At 35.1% G+C, this 14,417-nt stretch overlaps 1 protein-coding gene across 4 annotated transcripts; it reads left to right on the forward strand.

The window, feature by feature from the left end:
• The first annotated feature begins 793 nt into the window (after positions 1-793).
• LOC100261272 (protein NPGR2) lies at positions 794-7,177 on the forward strand. Of its 4 annotated transcripts, none has more exons than XM_002285335.5 (6): positions 794-1,106; positions 1,686-1,966; positions 3,410-3,662; positions 4,126-5,342; positions 5,682-5,835; positions 6,713-7,177. In XM_002285335.5, exons 2-6 carry the CDS (start codon positions 1,712-1,714, stop codon positions 7,027-7,029), a joined length of 2,196 nt encoding a protein of 731 aa, XP_002285371.2. In that variant the 5' UTR covers positions 794-1,106; positions 1,686-1,711; the 3' UTR covers positions 7,030-7,177. The 4 variants fall into 4 exon arrangements, with proteins under 4 accessions (XP_002285371.2, XP_010650120.1, XP_019075748.1 ...); XM_010651818.3 differs by lacking the exon at positions 794-1,106 and adding an exon at positions 1,122-1,545; XM_010651819.3 differs by lacking the exon at positions 794-1,106 and adding an exon at positions 1,133-1,403.
• Positions 7,178-14,417: the final 7,240 nt, after the last annotated feature.

Here is a 14,417-nt window from a genome sequence, read left to right on the forward strand (position 1 = left end):
GAGGTTTCATCTTCCAACTTTAACTTAATTTTTTTAAAAAAAATATTTTTTAATGATATGACTTATACATAACAATAAAAGGATCATTTTAAAAATAAGTTTGACAAAATGATCAAATTTAATTTTTTTTTTCTCATAAAAGGACTGATTTTGGCACAAAACTCATTATTACTATTTATTGTTATCTTAAAAAAATCTTTTTTTTTTCAAAATAATTATTAATATATTACCTAGATATTTTGTTACTATTTTTATAAGTCATCAAATTCTTTAATCATCTAGTTGAACCACCACTTTTATTTTCAATATTTAATTTATCAAAATTTAACCTAAAAATTTGATTGTTGAGATGAACCCATTGAAGCCATTTTTCATCAATCAAAAGATAATTTATATTAAAAAAAATTTAAAAACGTAAAAATAATTTTAATTAAAAAAAACATAAATAAATATCAAAGATTCCAAAGAATAAAGTGTATGAATTGTCAAAAGATAAATGTTATTATTGAATGGAAAATTTCCCAAAAAAAAAAAATTATTAGTAAAATTTTTTTATCAACCCTCTTTAAAAAGACTATAAATAATTTTTATTTTATAAATTCTTTCTTGAAAATGATTGAAAAAAACATGGAATTATGTTGGAAGAGGATATGATTTTAATTTTCCAAAAAGAAATCATTGAAAGGGTAAGGTTGTAGACCATAATGGCTGTGGTAAATTTCAAACAGGTGGTCCCAGGAAATTCCCTTCAATACTTTCAGCATTTTTTAAATATTAAATAATAATAACAATGATGTAAGCTTTGCTCCGAAGTCTCTTCTGTGCGTTCACACCTCTGAAGAAGATATCAGAGTGTTAGATTTCGTATTTAATGCGCAAACTCCAGTTTTCAAACTGTTGAAAACTAAACCACTGAAGAAAATCCATACAAGTGCTATAAAATCCAAAAAGAAAAAAGGCGAAAAAAAAAGGAAAAAGAGTTCAAGCAAGCTTTGGATTCTTGGTGAACTAGAGCAATCAAGGGACCTAGTCTTGGTTGAATTGGAGAGAATGTATAGTGGTGTTGATGTCCTGTGGGCTCAGTCACTGCTTTTACCCATTAAAAGGTACTTTTATTAAAGTGTGATTTGATCTTTTATTTGGTTTTTCTTCCATGATGTTGTAATGGGTCTGCTCTTCTTTTCACTTTGGTGGCCAAAATCATGTTTTTTGATGATTTATCATGTGGGTGGTGGTGAATTCATCTGGGCGTGGATAGATTTTTGTGGGTTGTTGAATCTTTTTTCCCCTCTTTTCGCACACGGGGTGTGACCATCATGGTTTTCAAGGGTAGTAGCTTGATGATGTTTGTGAATCAATGAAGTGGGGTTGCAGAATTGTATGTGGGTTGTCCATTTCAAGGGGTAATTGGGATGTTCCAATTCTGGATTTTAGGGTTTTAGGCTAGTTTCTTTTTTCTTTTTCTTTTTCCTTAAATGAAGTTGATTTGGAAGCTGGCATTAAATATTGATTAGCTTTTTGTACCAGCTTCATTTTCCTGACAAAGTAAGATGTTGAATCTTATTACCCAAGAATTTTGGGTACTTCTGTTGTGTTCCTGTTTTTTGAGTTGATTAACAGTGAGGGTGCTCTGTTTCTTTAGAGGACATTGATTTTTACCTGTTTTGTGGGTGTTGGTACTTCAGAAGAATTTTAAGTGCAAGAGAACGGTATGACAAGTAAGAATTGGATGAACAAGAGAGGATTCAGCATTAGAGGCAGGTTGAGGAAGATGATGAAGTGCATTTGTTCAGGGGAGCAGTTAAGAGTGGATGAAATAATTCCTTCGTCGGAGTCTCTGGCGACCCGGGACTATTCTGCAAGTGGATACTCTTCTCGAGCTGGTGACAATGAAAGGAAGCCCGATACAAGCAACATTGAGGAAGCAGAGTCATCTCTCCGGGAAAGTGGTTTTTTGAACTATGAGGTCAGTTTGCCCATGTCTTACTTGCATCTCAATCTTTTTACATGATCATCATCTTAATGCCATGGATGAAGCCAAAATCTCATTCTTAAGGAAGGTACTATTAAATTTGTGTTTATCTTAACTGAATGCTTCTAACATAGGAAAGATATATTTCTGTGTCCGAATCTGTTCTCTTGCTTGATGGTGGAGCTTTTTCTTTTCTTAGATAAAATTAGATTGTTTTAGGGATTTATCTGGTGAAACATAGCTTTGATATTACAGTTACTTGGGTATAATGTTATTTGAAAGTGGCAGTGATGGGAGTGACTGAGATCATAGGTAACATCTTGCTAGAATTTTCATGTAGCCCCTAAATTTCAATTTGGCTCCTGAGCCACTGTTAAGGCTGTGCATTGAGCTAATAAACCAGATGTTTTCATCAATAATTTCATTGCTGTTCTGGATGGCAGTAACTCTCCAACAATTTCCTTGTCACTGTTGTAAGAACTCTTGATTTTCATGGATAAGCTAACTATCAAATTTTGGAAATCGATGAAAATGATATATTTTTTTTTTATAAGAGAAACTTAGAGAAAGATGGAATATCTTTGGAAACTATACTTGAAACTTAATTACATGTTAAGGGAGTTTTAATGCTTGGTGACCAAAAATATTGCAGCAAACTATTTTGGGTGAAACAATTGATTTAGGTTTTTTAAGCTAAGTTGCTCGTCTACAGGCATATTAATGCTTGGTAACAAAAAATATTGCAGCAAACTATTTTTGATGAAACAGTTGAGGTAGGTTTCTTAAGCAAAGTTGCTTGTCTACAGGCATATATACATGTGATATGCTATGAATCAGGACAAGACCAATATATTTTTTCAGTGTCCAAGAAGGGGTATTATACTGAAAATAAAATTTTTCAAACAATTACAAAGCCTGTGCTTGTAAAAATTTGTAGAGAATGAAGTCATTTGGTTATCATTTTGACCTTTTGTTAAAAAGGAAATTTTTGTAATTATTTATGCTTTTCTAGTTTTGCATTATGGCTGGTCTTTTTTCATATCCAAATTTCTATACTTGGACCAAGCCAATCCAGTATGCACTCTCTTTGTTCATAAGAACACAATACTTGTTACTGGTCATCCCTTACGACATTGTCTCTGGAGGATGATAGCTTATGCGCAGGAATTATCTGGAATTATAGCTTTCAGATATCTAGTTTTCAGTTTAACCTGTCATCTTACACCCTGTTTAACTTATTTTTCATCTCAAAAATTTGATGAATGTGAAGAAATACCTGCTTGGGGAAGTTCCTATCATAGTTCATGTTGATTTCACCAAGATTGATATGGTACCTGTTAACTTTGTTGTTAGTTGTTGATTGTATTAGTGGTTGCTAAACTGTCATGTTCATTTCACTGTCTTGTCAAAAGGCTGACAGACCTTTGTAATTTCTAGGAAGCAAGAGCTTTATTAGGAAGGCTTGAGTATCAAAAGGGAAATATAGAAGCGGCTCTTCATGTATTTGAAGGAATAGACATTGCCGCTGTAACTCCCAAGATGAAACTCTCCATTGCTAGAAGGTGCGAACTGCACAGACGCCGTTCACAAAGTGAGGCTATCCCACCTATGTCCATGCATGCTGTTAGTTTACTTATTGAAGCAATTTTCCTCAAGGCAAAATCACTGCAGGCTCTTGGGAGATTTGGAGGTGCTTTTCCACCTTGTTTAATTTTTTTTCTTTGATCCATTCTTTGTTTGTATTTTTCTTGCCTTTGACCTCCTTTTTTAATGCTTTTGAATGGATTAAAGCAATCATAAAGATCATCAACTTTTTAATGCTTTTGAAAGCATTACTCTTTTTGAAGGGTGCCAGACATATGAGCCCCTCATTGCTCTTTCTTGGTTAATTACAAATTTGTGTGTGAAAGACAGCAACTAGCATAATCCTTCTGTTTTTGGTTATTTTTAGAAAATAATTCTTTCTCCGTTGAAATTTCTTCATATGTTACGTTTATTCTAATCCTCTTTCTCTCTCTCTCTCTCTCTCTCTCATAGCACACACAGAATGAACAAGAAAATGTTAGACAAACTAGGAAAAGAGTTTCCGATGATAATATACCTTTAAATCCATCATTGTGTAGCTAAGCTTTCTTTTTAATTGGTTCTTGCAGAAGCTGCTCAATCATGCAAAGTTATTCTGGACACTGTTGAATCTGCATTACCTGAAGGCTTGCCTGAGAACTTTGCTGCTGATTGTAAATTGCTGGAGACTCTGAACAAGGCTGTTGAGTTGCTTCCTGAGCTTTGGAAACTTGCTGGTTCTCCCCAAGAAGCAATCCTGTCATATCGGCAGGCCCTCCTCCATAATTGGAATCTTGACATGGAAACCGCAACAAAGATAGAAAAGGAATTTGCAATATTTCTTCTGTATAGTGGTAGTGATGCAAGTCCTCCAAATCTTCGTTCCCAGATGGAAGGCTCCTTTGTACCAAGGAACAATATAGAAGAGGCTATTCTTCTGTTAATGATTCTGCTAAGAAAGTTTGTTCTCAAAAGAATTGCATGGGACCCATCAATCATCGATCACCTTTCATTTGCTTTGTCTGTTTCAGGTGAGTTAAGGACTCTTGCCCATCAGGTTGAACTCTTGCTTCCTGGAATCATGGAAAGAAAAGAAAGATTTAGCACTTTAGCTCTTTGCTACCATGGGGAAGGTGAGGATATGGTTGCTTTGAATCTGTTGAGGAACTTGTTGAATAACAGAGATAACCCAGACTGCACACTAGAATTATTGCTGGCTTCAAAAATTTGTGGGGAGAATGTTGATTGCACAGATGAAGGGACAGATTATGCTCACAAAGCACTTTCCAAGTTACAAGGAAGATGCAAACAGATGGCAAGTGTTGCCAATTGCTTACTCGGTGTTTCATTATCTGCTAAATCAAGATCTTCTCCCTCTGATTATGATAGGATTCTGAGACAGTATGAGGCACTTGAGGCACTAGAAACTGCTGAAAGAACAATGATAGATAGGGATCCGAATGTTTTATTCCATCTTAGTCTAGAAAATGCTGAACAGAGAAAGTTGGATGCTGCACTTCATTATGCAAGGCAGCTGTTGAAAATTGAGGCTGGGTCTAGTGTTAAAGGGTGGATCCTTTTGGCTAGAATATTGTCTGCTCAAAAACAGTTTGAAGATGCTGAGTGTGTAATTAATGCTGCTATGGATCAGACTGGGAAGTGGGATCAAGGAGAATTGTTGCGTACTAAAGCTAAACTCCAGATTGCACAGGGCCGTTTAAAGAATGCAATAGAGACCTATACTCATCTTCTTGCTGTTCTTCAAGTTCGGAATAAAAACTTTAGAGTTGGGAAGCAACTTCTGAAGGTATGGTGTTTGGTTTTGGATAAATATTGGGCCAGTTTTTATTGCATGAGAAATAGGGAAAACCCATGTTAGTGTTCTTGGAAATGACAATCCAGTATTGCTTTTTATATCATTGAGATTATATGTTTTTTGTAATTAGTTAAAGATGATCAATGTTCAAACCGAAGTAGTCAAGTTATCAAATTTGATTATTTTTTGCAGTTTACTGAGATTACTGATCTGAGAAAAAAAATTGGAGCTTTTCATCAAGAAATAAAAGGAAAAGAATTTAACTCTGTATTCAGTTGAGATTCAAGAGAGTTGTTTGGTCCATTACTTTCTTTACATTGTTTTTTGCAGAACAGGGCAAACCATCACAGAAGGTTGGAAATGGAAACATGGCATGATCTAGCTAATGTATACACAAGCTTGTCACAGTGGCGGGATGCTGAGGTCTGTCTTTCAAAATCAAAGGCTATTGGTTCTCATTCTGCATCTAGATGGCATTCAACAGGTATACAAGAGTGACACTAGCCTTTATCCCCTGCATATTATTCTTATGAAAATTGTGGTGGTAGCTTCTTATTCTTTTATGGTGTTCTGGATGCTCCTTCTCCTTGGAAACTTAGGATCTCGGAAAATTTGTTGAAATTTTTTTGTTCTTTTTTCTCTTCTGAAATTAAAGCTTCATTTGTCCTTTTTATTTTCCCCTTCATTTTCTTTTCCTCATGCTTTCCCTCAAACTTTCCAAAATCCAAATGGAGCCTATTGTTAGGTTGGAAACAAGTTTTAAAGGTAGGAAATTATTTGAGGTGCAAACACAGTACTAGGATATATAGCGTTGACAGCATATTTCTGTCAGCCTACAATTCTTAACTTCTACAGCTGGTACAACGATTTCCAGTACCTGTCTTCAAATGGCTGTTTAAAGAGAGGGAAGTGTTGAAGCGAAAATAAAGTTTTTGGATATGATACGATATGATAGTCATTTTATCATGCATGCAAAATCATTTCAAGCTTCACATTATCATTTTTAACCATCCTATTAGCTGCCAATGGATTATATATGATAAAAGAAAACATTGCAGAATTTGGGGATGGAGGAACCAATCATGCTACTGAAGTCTAGAGACGATACATAAGCTTTTCCCATTTGAGGGATTTCTATTACTTTTCCTTTTCCTTTTCCTTTCTGGTTAGTGTTTTGAAAGCTGTAAATCAATTCACTTTCTGGGGTTGCCATCATTGCTCACCTTTCATCTGATGTTTTCTTCTGTTTGTCTGATACCGGAATTCAAAAAGCTTGAAAGTTTTCACTTAGCAGTTGTGTTTAGAAGTAAATGAAAACTGAAGCTTAACTCAGACCTGAACCCTGGTGGTGATTTTGATAGGTTTACTGTATGAGGCTAAGGGACTTCACAAAGAGGCATTGAAATCATTCGGGAAAGCTTTGGATGTTGAACCATCCCATGTCCCAAGCTTGATCTCCACAGCAACTGTTCTGAGAAAGCTGAGCGACCAATCATTACCAGCTGTGAGAAGCTTTCTGACTGATGCTCTCCGTATCGACAGAACAAACCCTTCTGCATGGTACAATCTTGGGTTGGTATGCAAAGCTGAGATGGGTGCATCGGCAGTGGAAGCTACCGAATGTTTTGAGGCTGCAGCATTTCTTCAAGAAACTGCACCAGTTGAACCCTTTAGATGATATCTCTATGCACCATTTTCTCCATAGATTCATGAATGTAAATTATTTCATGGAAATGTGTTTCTCAACTCTCTTTAATTTTGACAGTTCAAAATGTATTCAAATAAGAAGCGTAAAAAGGAAAAGAAATTTCCACTTCTAATTTTCATATGGGCCTGCAATTCACATGGGTTATGGGCATAAACAATGTTTAACCATGGGATTGACATCATATGGAGTTACTAATTTTAATCTTTTTTTTTTTTTAAGTTTAAATCGATAAAATATTTAAAAAATTAAAAAAAATCTACAAATAGTTAGAAAAGAACAAGATTGAGATTGGGATTGGGAATGAGAAAGGTGGGTAGGGAATAATTCAAACATGTCGTAATTACAATAAGAATTTTGTCGGCTTTCAATCACGGGCACGTGAACATGAATGAAAGTCAATCAATTAAAAAAAGGAACATTTGAAAAGGACATATAACTTATAATAAAAGCATCCACACCGTTGGACATGGCAGGTAATTTAATATGAAGAGACCAAAGAACAGTTAAACAATTTAGCACAGAAAAAAATAATTATAAAAAAATTGTTCAAGGCTGTATATATAAGGAGTTCTTTTACAGAGCTGAAAGTAAATGGGCAAATAGGTTCTTTCGTATCTCTAGCCAATAGCAAACGATATCGAGTAGGTAGCTCCTAGCGTCCGATTTATGGTATAAAGAGAGAGAGAGAGAGGATAGGATGTAGACAAAGACAAAGAGAAAGAAGTAAGGCCATGCTTTACCTTAGCCTTTGTTTGGTTTAATAAGGGGTTTGCCTTTGACTGTTTCCAGCTTTGTCATTCAAATTTGCTCTTAGAAAGGTAATCACCATCTTAGATAAGGTGACGGAAGGAATGATTTCACATTAGTAAGGCAAGGAATAGAAGTAGTAGTAGCTGGTCTTTCTTTAACAAGGATAGATCGAAAAAAGGGAGCAACTTGTAGAGGAATTTGATCTTTTCACATAGCAAGAGAAGAGGGGATTTGGCTCTTTGAAGGACAACTACTATTAAATCCACACTTTGAGAGTCCATTGCACATGAATACACTGTTACAGAAGGAGCTATACTGTAAGAAGACGTCGGAGGAAAGTTCTCTCTCCTTGTAAATCACTTGATATTTTTCCTTGTGTTCTTATTTAGAGCCCGTTTGGCAGTGATTTTTAAAAGTGTTTCCACCCTTAAAAACACTTTTAAGTGTTTTTGGGATGAAAATAAAGTGTTTGACAAATTTTAAAAAACACTTTTAAAAATCTGGAAAAACACTTGAAGTGATTTTTAGAGAATCACTTGATAGGTGTTTTTTTAAAAAAAACACTTCAATTTTTTTGAAATATTCCAAAAATGCCCCCGGTGATAAATCAATTAGAAAAATCTTTTTTTTTTATAGAAATTAATAGGTGGTCATATATTGTTTTACTTTTAAAATTATATTTTATTCAATGTTTTTATTTATTTATTGATTTAGATGTTTTTTGTAAATATTTTTTAAAATTTTAGTATAGTGATAAAAAAATTATTATTTTTAATTAGAAAAGTCTTTTTTTTTTTTAGAAATTAATAGGTAATCATATATTGTTTTAATTTTAAAATTATCTTTTATTCAATATTAAATTTTTAGTAATTTAGATGTTTTTTCATTAATAAAAAGTTTTTTTTGTTTATCATACAATTTTTTTAATTAAAATTGTATGTCCTTTTTGGTAATTTATTAATATTAAAAGTGTTTTTATATTTATACAATATATTATCAAAAACACTTTAAAATCATTTTTTCTGATTATCATAAAAGTGTTTTTCATAGAAACACTATAGCAGAAAACACTTCAAATAAAAACACTTCCACTAGAATCACTACCAAACGGGCTCTAGTCCTAAACTATTTTCTTGAAATACTATCATCTCTAAATCATGTTGTAATATCAAAAAAACTTTTCTTTTAAAATTTCTGGTTAGAATTTGATAAAAAAAAAAAAAAAATTCATATGTATAATGAATCTTTATATGATATGTTTAGATGTGTTTAATTTGTCTACTCCTTTCTTATTCATTATTATTATTTTCAATGGAAAGTCTTAATAAAATCATTTGTTGGATATTTAGATATATTGTAGGATTGATATTATTTAGAAAAAAAAAGGTTTATGGGTTAATTCAAAATAGGATGATTTTTGTTAATTTCCCAAAAAAAAATTAAGCCTACCCAAATTAAAACTAGTCCTATTTGCTTCAATTTTAAAAGAAAATAATAATTTATGAAAATGTAACTTTGGAGAGTCTAAAACAACGTAAATAGGGCTTGTAAAGGCTTTATTTTAAAGTGTTAAGTTTTTAATTTTCTTAATATTAAACATTTGTAATGTTTTAAATATAAACTAATATTTCAAAAATGATTTAATTGTGAAGTCTTGTCAATCCAACTTAACATACCTAAGAAGAGAAGTGAATTGAGTATTGATCAATTTTAATACATCTGAACTCTTTATGGTGCAAATGATAAAATAAGTAATATATGAAGTCGATGTAGATTAAAATAGAGCAAGAATGAGAGATACAAACAATGTTTTATAATAGTTCAATGTAATCTCGACATACATCCTATCTCTTTAAGCTCCAAAACCAAGTTAAGTGTTCCACTAATCTTCCAAGATTCAATCACCTTTACACTTGGATTCTTGATTTGAAGGAACCACCTATAATACATAATTTAAAATTTCCTCCCCCTTGAACTCTCTTATACATTAGAATTCAAAGAGATGACATTACAACAACCTAGCAACAAGTTGTAGCTCAAGAATTACAATGATAAGCTAGGATTAAAAAGGGTGCACTAAGGCGTGTAAGTTTTTTTGTTCAATTTGTACTAAAAAAAACAATGTGATAGCTTCTTGGATAGATGAATAGTAAATTCATCAATGAGCTCTCTTACTAATAAATGAAAAATGAAATACTTATTTATGAAATGCATTGGGAAACTAGTCGCTCAGTTGAGGTTTTTTCCTCAAATTCATTTTCATCTAAATTTTAAAAGAAAAAAAAAAGTAGTTTAAGATCAATTTGAATAAGTATAAGGTGCCTTAAAACATATGAAGCATAGGGAATCCCTAGATTACTCTATTCTCAACCTTAGATTGATTATACATATATATATATATACATATATATATATATATATACATATATATATATATATATATATATATATAATATAGGTCTAATTTAGGTTTGTTTTATCTCAACTCTGGATGTTCTCATATCGAATCCTATCGATGAAGATGTGTTGTATGCATGGTAGATCTCGTAAACCAAGGGTCTTTTGCCCGATGGCTCTCTTTTTGGATCCTGACATAGGAGGGGTGGAGTTCTCTCAATGAGTTGATGGTTAAGGCTCTCTTTTCTCTAGAGAATGGAAGATTAAATGTATGAAGTGTAGCCCTAAACCCCTAAGGAGGGGTTTATACAGGTTTCCCATAGACTAAGTGATTTCAACCCATCTTAGACTTGGGCCACTTAATCCAACCCATTTGGGTCTTAATTGATTAATTTGTGTTATTATGCTCTAATAAATCAATTTGTTCAATCAAGAAAGATCATTCACAAACTCTTATACGATGTTACGTATTTATCAAAATGCCCTTATACACACATGTAAATAAAAAACACAACTAACCCTTAAAAATCGTGCTACCATGGAACATGAGCTCAAGAGGAGACCGGTAAGACCCATAGAAAAAATACAAGCTCCCTCAAAACTCAATTTTGAAATTGACTCAATATTCCATTACAAATAATCAACCGCACTCTAGCATGGCAGTGAGCAAACCCATCAGGCTTAACAAAAGAAAAAATGAGAAAAGAAAACCTCTGTAACATAACTTTATTTCTTAAAAAAAAAAAGAAAAAAAAATTATAACGGGGAATTCACCCCAACAACGAGATATTTATTCCATCTACCAGTGAAGCAAACCTTAGATACCTTGGGGCTTGCCCTTCTTTCCTACAACACTTAAATACTAGGGATGGTGGAGCTCTATACCCTTGGCTCATTGCCAAAAGGCCACTACAGTTGAGCCACACCCCAGCAGGATCTTTGCAACTTGACATTAAGAGCATATTATGTGTCTCCCTGAAATTGAATTAATCCTTGTGTTTTATACAACATTTAAAAATGTCATTGATAATATGATATGGAAAGGAGACACCATTATCAACCAAAGAAAATGGAGAATATCAATGGTTAGAATCTAAAATGTTCTAGAGAAAACATGAATAACACATTATAAGGCTCATTCTTAATCCTGTACAGACAAAACAGACTCATCCCAATTTCAATTAGGCAAACAAATACTCCACAAATATTTACACATAGAACAACAAACTACATTATCAATCACTCCAACCACAATTAGTAATATAATTTTATAATCAGTAAACAGTTTTACCACAAAACACATGACCAAACCAGCTATAAGATATTTTGGGGTTCAATTCATTTAGCTTCATTTTAGGCAATTGGATCAGAAAGAAATTCAACAAAATTTGGGACAAAATTGCTAATTTGGTTCCTCCTTGAGATTTAGTTGCAAAGAAGTTTAAAACAGTTCCTCTTCCCTGTATTTTAATGGGTTGCAAGCATTGTAGAGTGGTGGCTTCATACCAGTGCAGCAAAAACCCCTTGGTGGGGTTTGTACTAAAAATCAAATTTCAGAAATTGTTCTTTGAGAAATCCTGGTTGTTGAGTTACCAACTTTCCTAAAAGCTAAAGTTGTTAGAATTTAAGTTCACAATATATATCATTCTCTGAGGCCAACCCACTCATGTGGTGGAGAAACAAATAAGCAAGCAGACAAATCACATAGAAAAGAGATGAGGAAGGACTCAAAATGCAGACAGAATTAAGATTAACGGAGTTTGGCTTACGGAGGAGAATGATATTAGGGAAGGGATTGCCAATGCGTTTAAGACATTGTTGTCTAACCCGGGGGAATGGAGGCCTTCTGTTTCTGGGCTGCAGTTTGAGATGTTGGAGCCTTTGGATGCTAATGCATTGGAGACTCCTTTTACGGAAGAGGAGGTATTTGATGCTCTAGTGGGCTGTAATGGGGACAAAGCCCCGGGGCCAGATGGATTCTCTATGGCATTTTGGCTCTTTGCTTGGGATTTCGTAAAGGCTGATGTGATGGGCTTCTTTAAGGAATTTTACGAAAATGGCAAATTTATTAAAAGCCTAAATGCTACATTCTTGGTCTTAATCCCAAAAAAAGTAGGGGCTGAAGCTTTAGGGGATTATAGGCCTATAAGCTTGGTGGGAAGCTTGTACAAGTGGCTGGCCAAGGTTTTAGCCAATAGGCTAAAAAAAGTGGTTGGAAAGGTGGTCTCCAAAGCTCAAGGGGCGTTTGTGGAAGGTAGACAAATTCTAGATGCAGTGTTGATAGCCAATGAAGCCATTGATTCAACCCTTAAGAATAATGAGAGCGGCATTTTGTGTAAATTGGATATAGAGAAGGCGTATGATAAAGTGGACTGGAATTTTATTCTCACAATCATGAAGAAAATGGGCTTTGGGGAGAAATGGATTAGGTGGATTCAGTGGTGCATATCCACTGCAAGTTTCTCAGTGATGATCAATGGAACCCCTACGGGCTTTTTTCAAAGCTCCAGGGGTTTGAGGCAGGGCGATCCCCTTTCCCCCTACCTCTTTGTCATTGCTATGGAGGTCTTTAGTGTGTTCATTAAAAGGGCAGTAGAGGGTGATTTTTTATCTGGTTGTAGGGTGAAGGGTCGAAGCGAAGAAGGGGTCCTAATTTCCCACTTGTTGTTTGCTGATGACACTCTGGTGTTTTGCAAACCTTCACAAGATCAGTTGACTTATCTCAATTGGCTTCTTATGTGGTTTGAGGCGGTTTCTGGATTGAGGATAAACTTGGAAAAAAGTGAACTAATTCCAGTTGGGAGGGTGGACAGTATGGATGATCTTGATGGAGATTTTGGTTGTAGTCTGGGTAGTCTTCCAACCACCTATTTGGGGATGCCCCTGGGTGCTCCTTTCAAGTCAGTTACAGTTTGGGATGGTGTGGAGGAGCGCTTTCGAAGAAGGTTATCTATGTGGAAGAGACAATATTTATCCAATGGAGGAAGGGCGACTCTCATTCGTAGTACATTATCGAATTTACCCATCTATTTAATGTCTTTATTGTGCTTACCAAGCTCAGTTAGACGGAGATTAGAGAAAATCCAAAGGGATTTTCTATGGGGTGGGGGCAATCTGGATCATAAGCCTCATTTAGTAAGATGAGAGTTGGTGTGTTTAAGTAAGGCGAAAGGAGGTTTGGGGGTCAAAAGCCTCTCCCTCCTTAACAAGACTCTTCTTGCTAAGTGGAATTGGCGTTTCGCAAATGAAAGAGAGGCCTTGTGGAATCAAGTGATTAGAGGGAAGTATGGAGAAGCTAGAGGGGGATGGTGCTCACGGGAAGTGAGAGAGGCTCATGGGTTGGGTTTGTGGAAAGGAATTAGGGCGGACTGGAAGTTGGTGAGTGATAGGTTGGCTTTCATAGTGGGTAACGGAAGAAGGGTGAGCTTTTGGAGGGATAGATGGTGTGGGGAGTCTCCTCTGTGTATGACATTTCCCTCTCTTTTTGCTTTGACGATTGAGAAGGAAGCGTGGGTGGCAGATATTTGGGCTCCCTTGGTTGAGGGGGGAAGGGGGGGTTGGAACCCCTGTTTTTTAAGAGCTTTCAATGACTGGGAGATTGAGGAGGCGGAAAGATTTATGGAAAGGATTCAGAGTAAAAGAGTTTTTGAGGATGTGGAGGATGCGGTATCCTGGACTGAAACCAAAAGCGGTAAATTCTCGGTCAAGTCCCTATACATAGCTCTTGAGGCGGGTGGTTCATCTTTGTTTCCTTCAAGCTTTATTTGGAACGTGAGTGTGCAGCCCAAGATAAGCTTCTTCGCATGGGAGGCTACGTGGGGAAAAGCCTTAACATTGGATCTAGTCCAGAAAAGAGGATGAGCCTTGGCAAATAGATGTTTTATGTGTCTTGAGAAAGAGGAGAACATAAACCACCTTCTTCTTCATTGTTCCAGGACGAGGGCGTTATGGGATCTTCTTTTTGCTTTATTTGGGGTGTCTTGGGTTTTGCCTTTTTCAGTTAGAGAGACCCTTCTAAGTTGGAATGGTTATTTTCTAGGCAAAAATCGCAAGAAGGTGTGGAGAGCTGCTCCTCTTCACATTTTTTGGACGGTTTGGAAGGAGAGGAATAGATTGGCTTTCAAGGATGAATCGTTGTCAATTCAGAGATTGAAACACTCTTTTATTCTTACCTTATGGGCTGAGGCTAAGTTGTTCATAGACGATTGCCC

The sequence above is a fragment of the Vitis vinifera genome, chromosome 5, assembly GCF_030704535.1.
Source record: "Vitis vinifera cultivar Pinot Noir 40024 chromosome 5, ASM3070453v1".
Taxonomy (NCBI): domain Eukaryota; kingdom Viridiplantae; phylum Streptophyta; class Magnoliopsida; order Vitales; family Vitaceae; genus Vitis; species Vitis vinifera.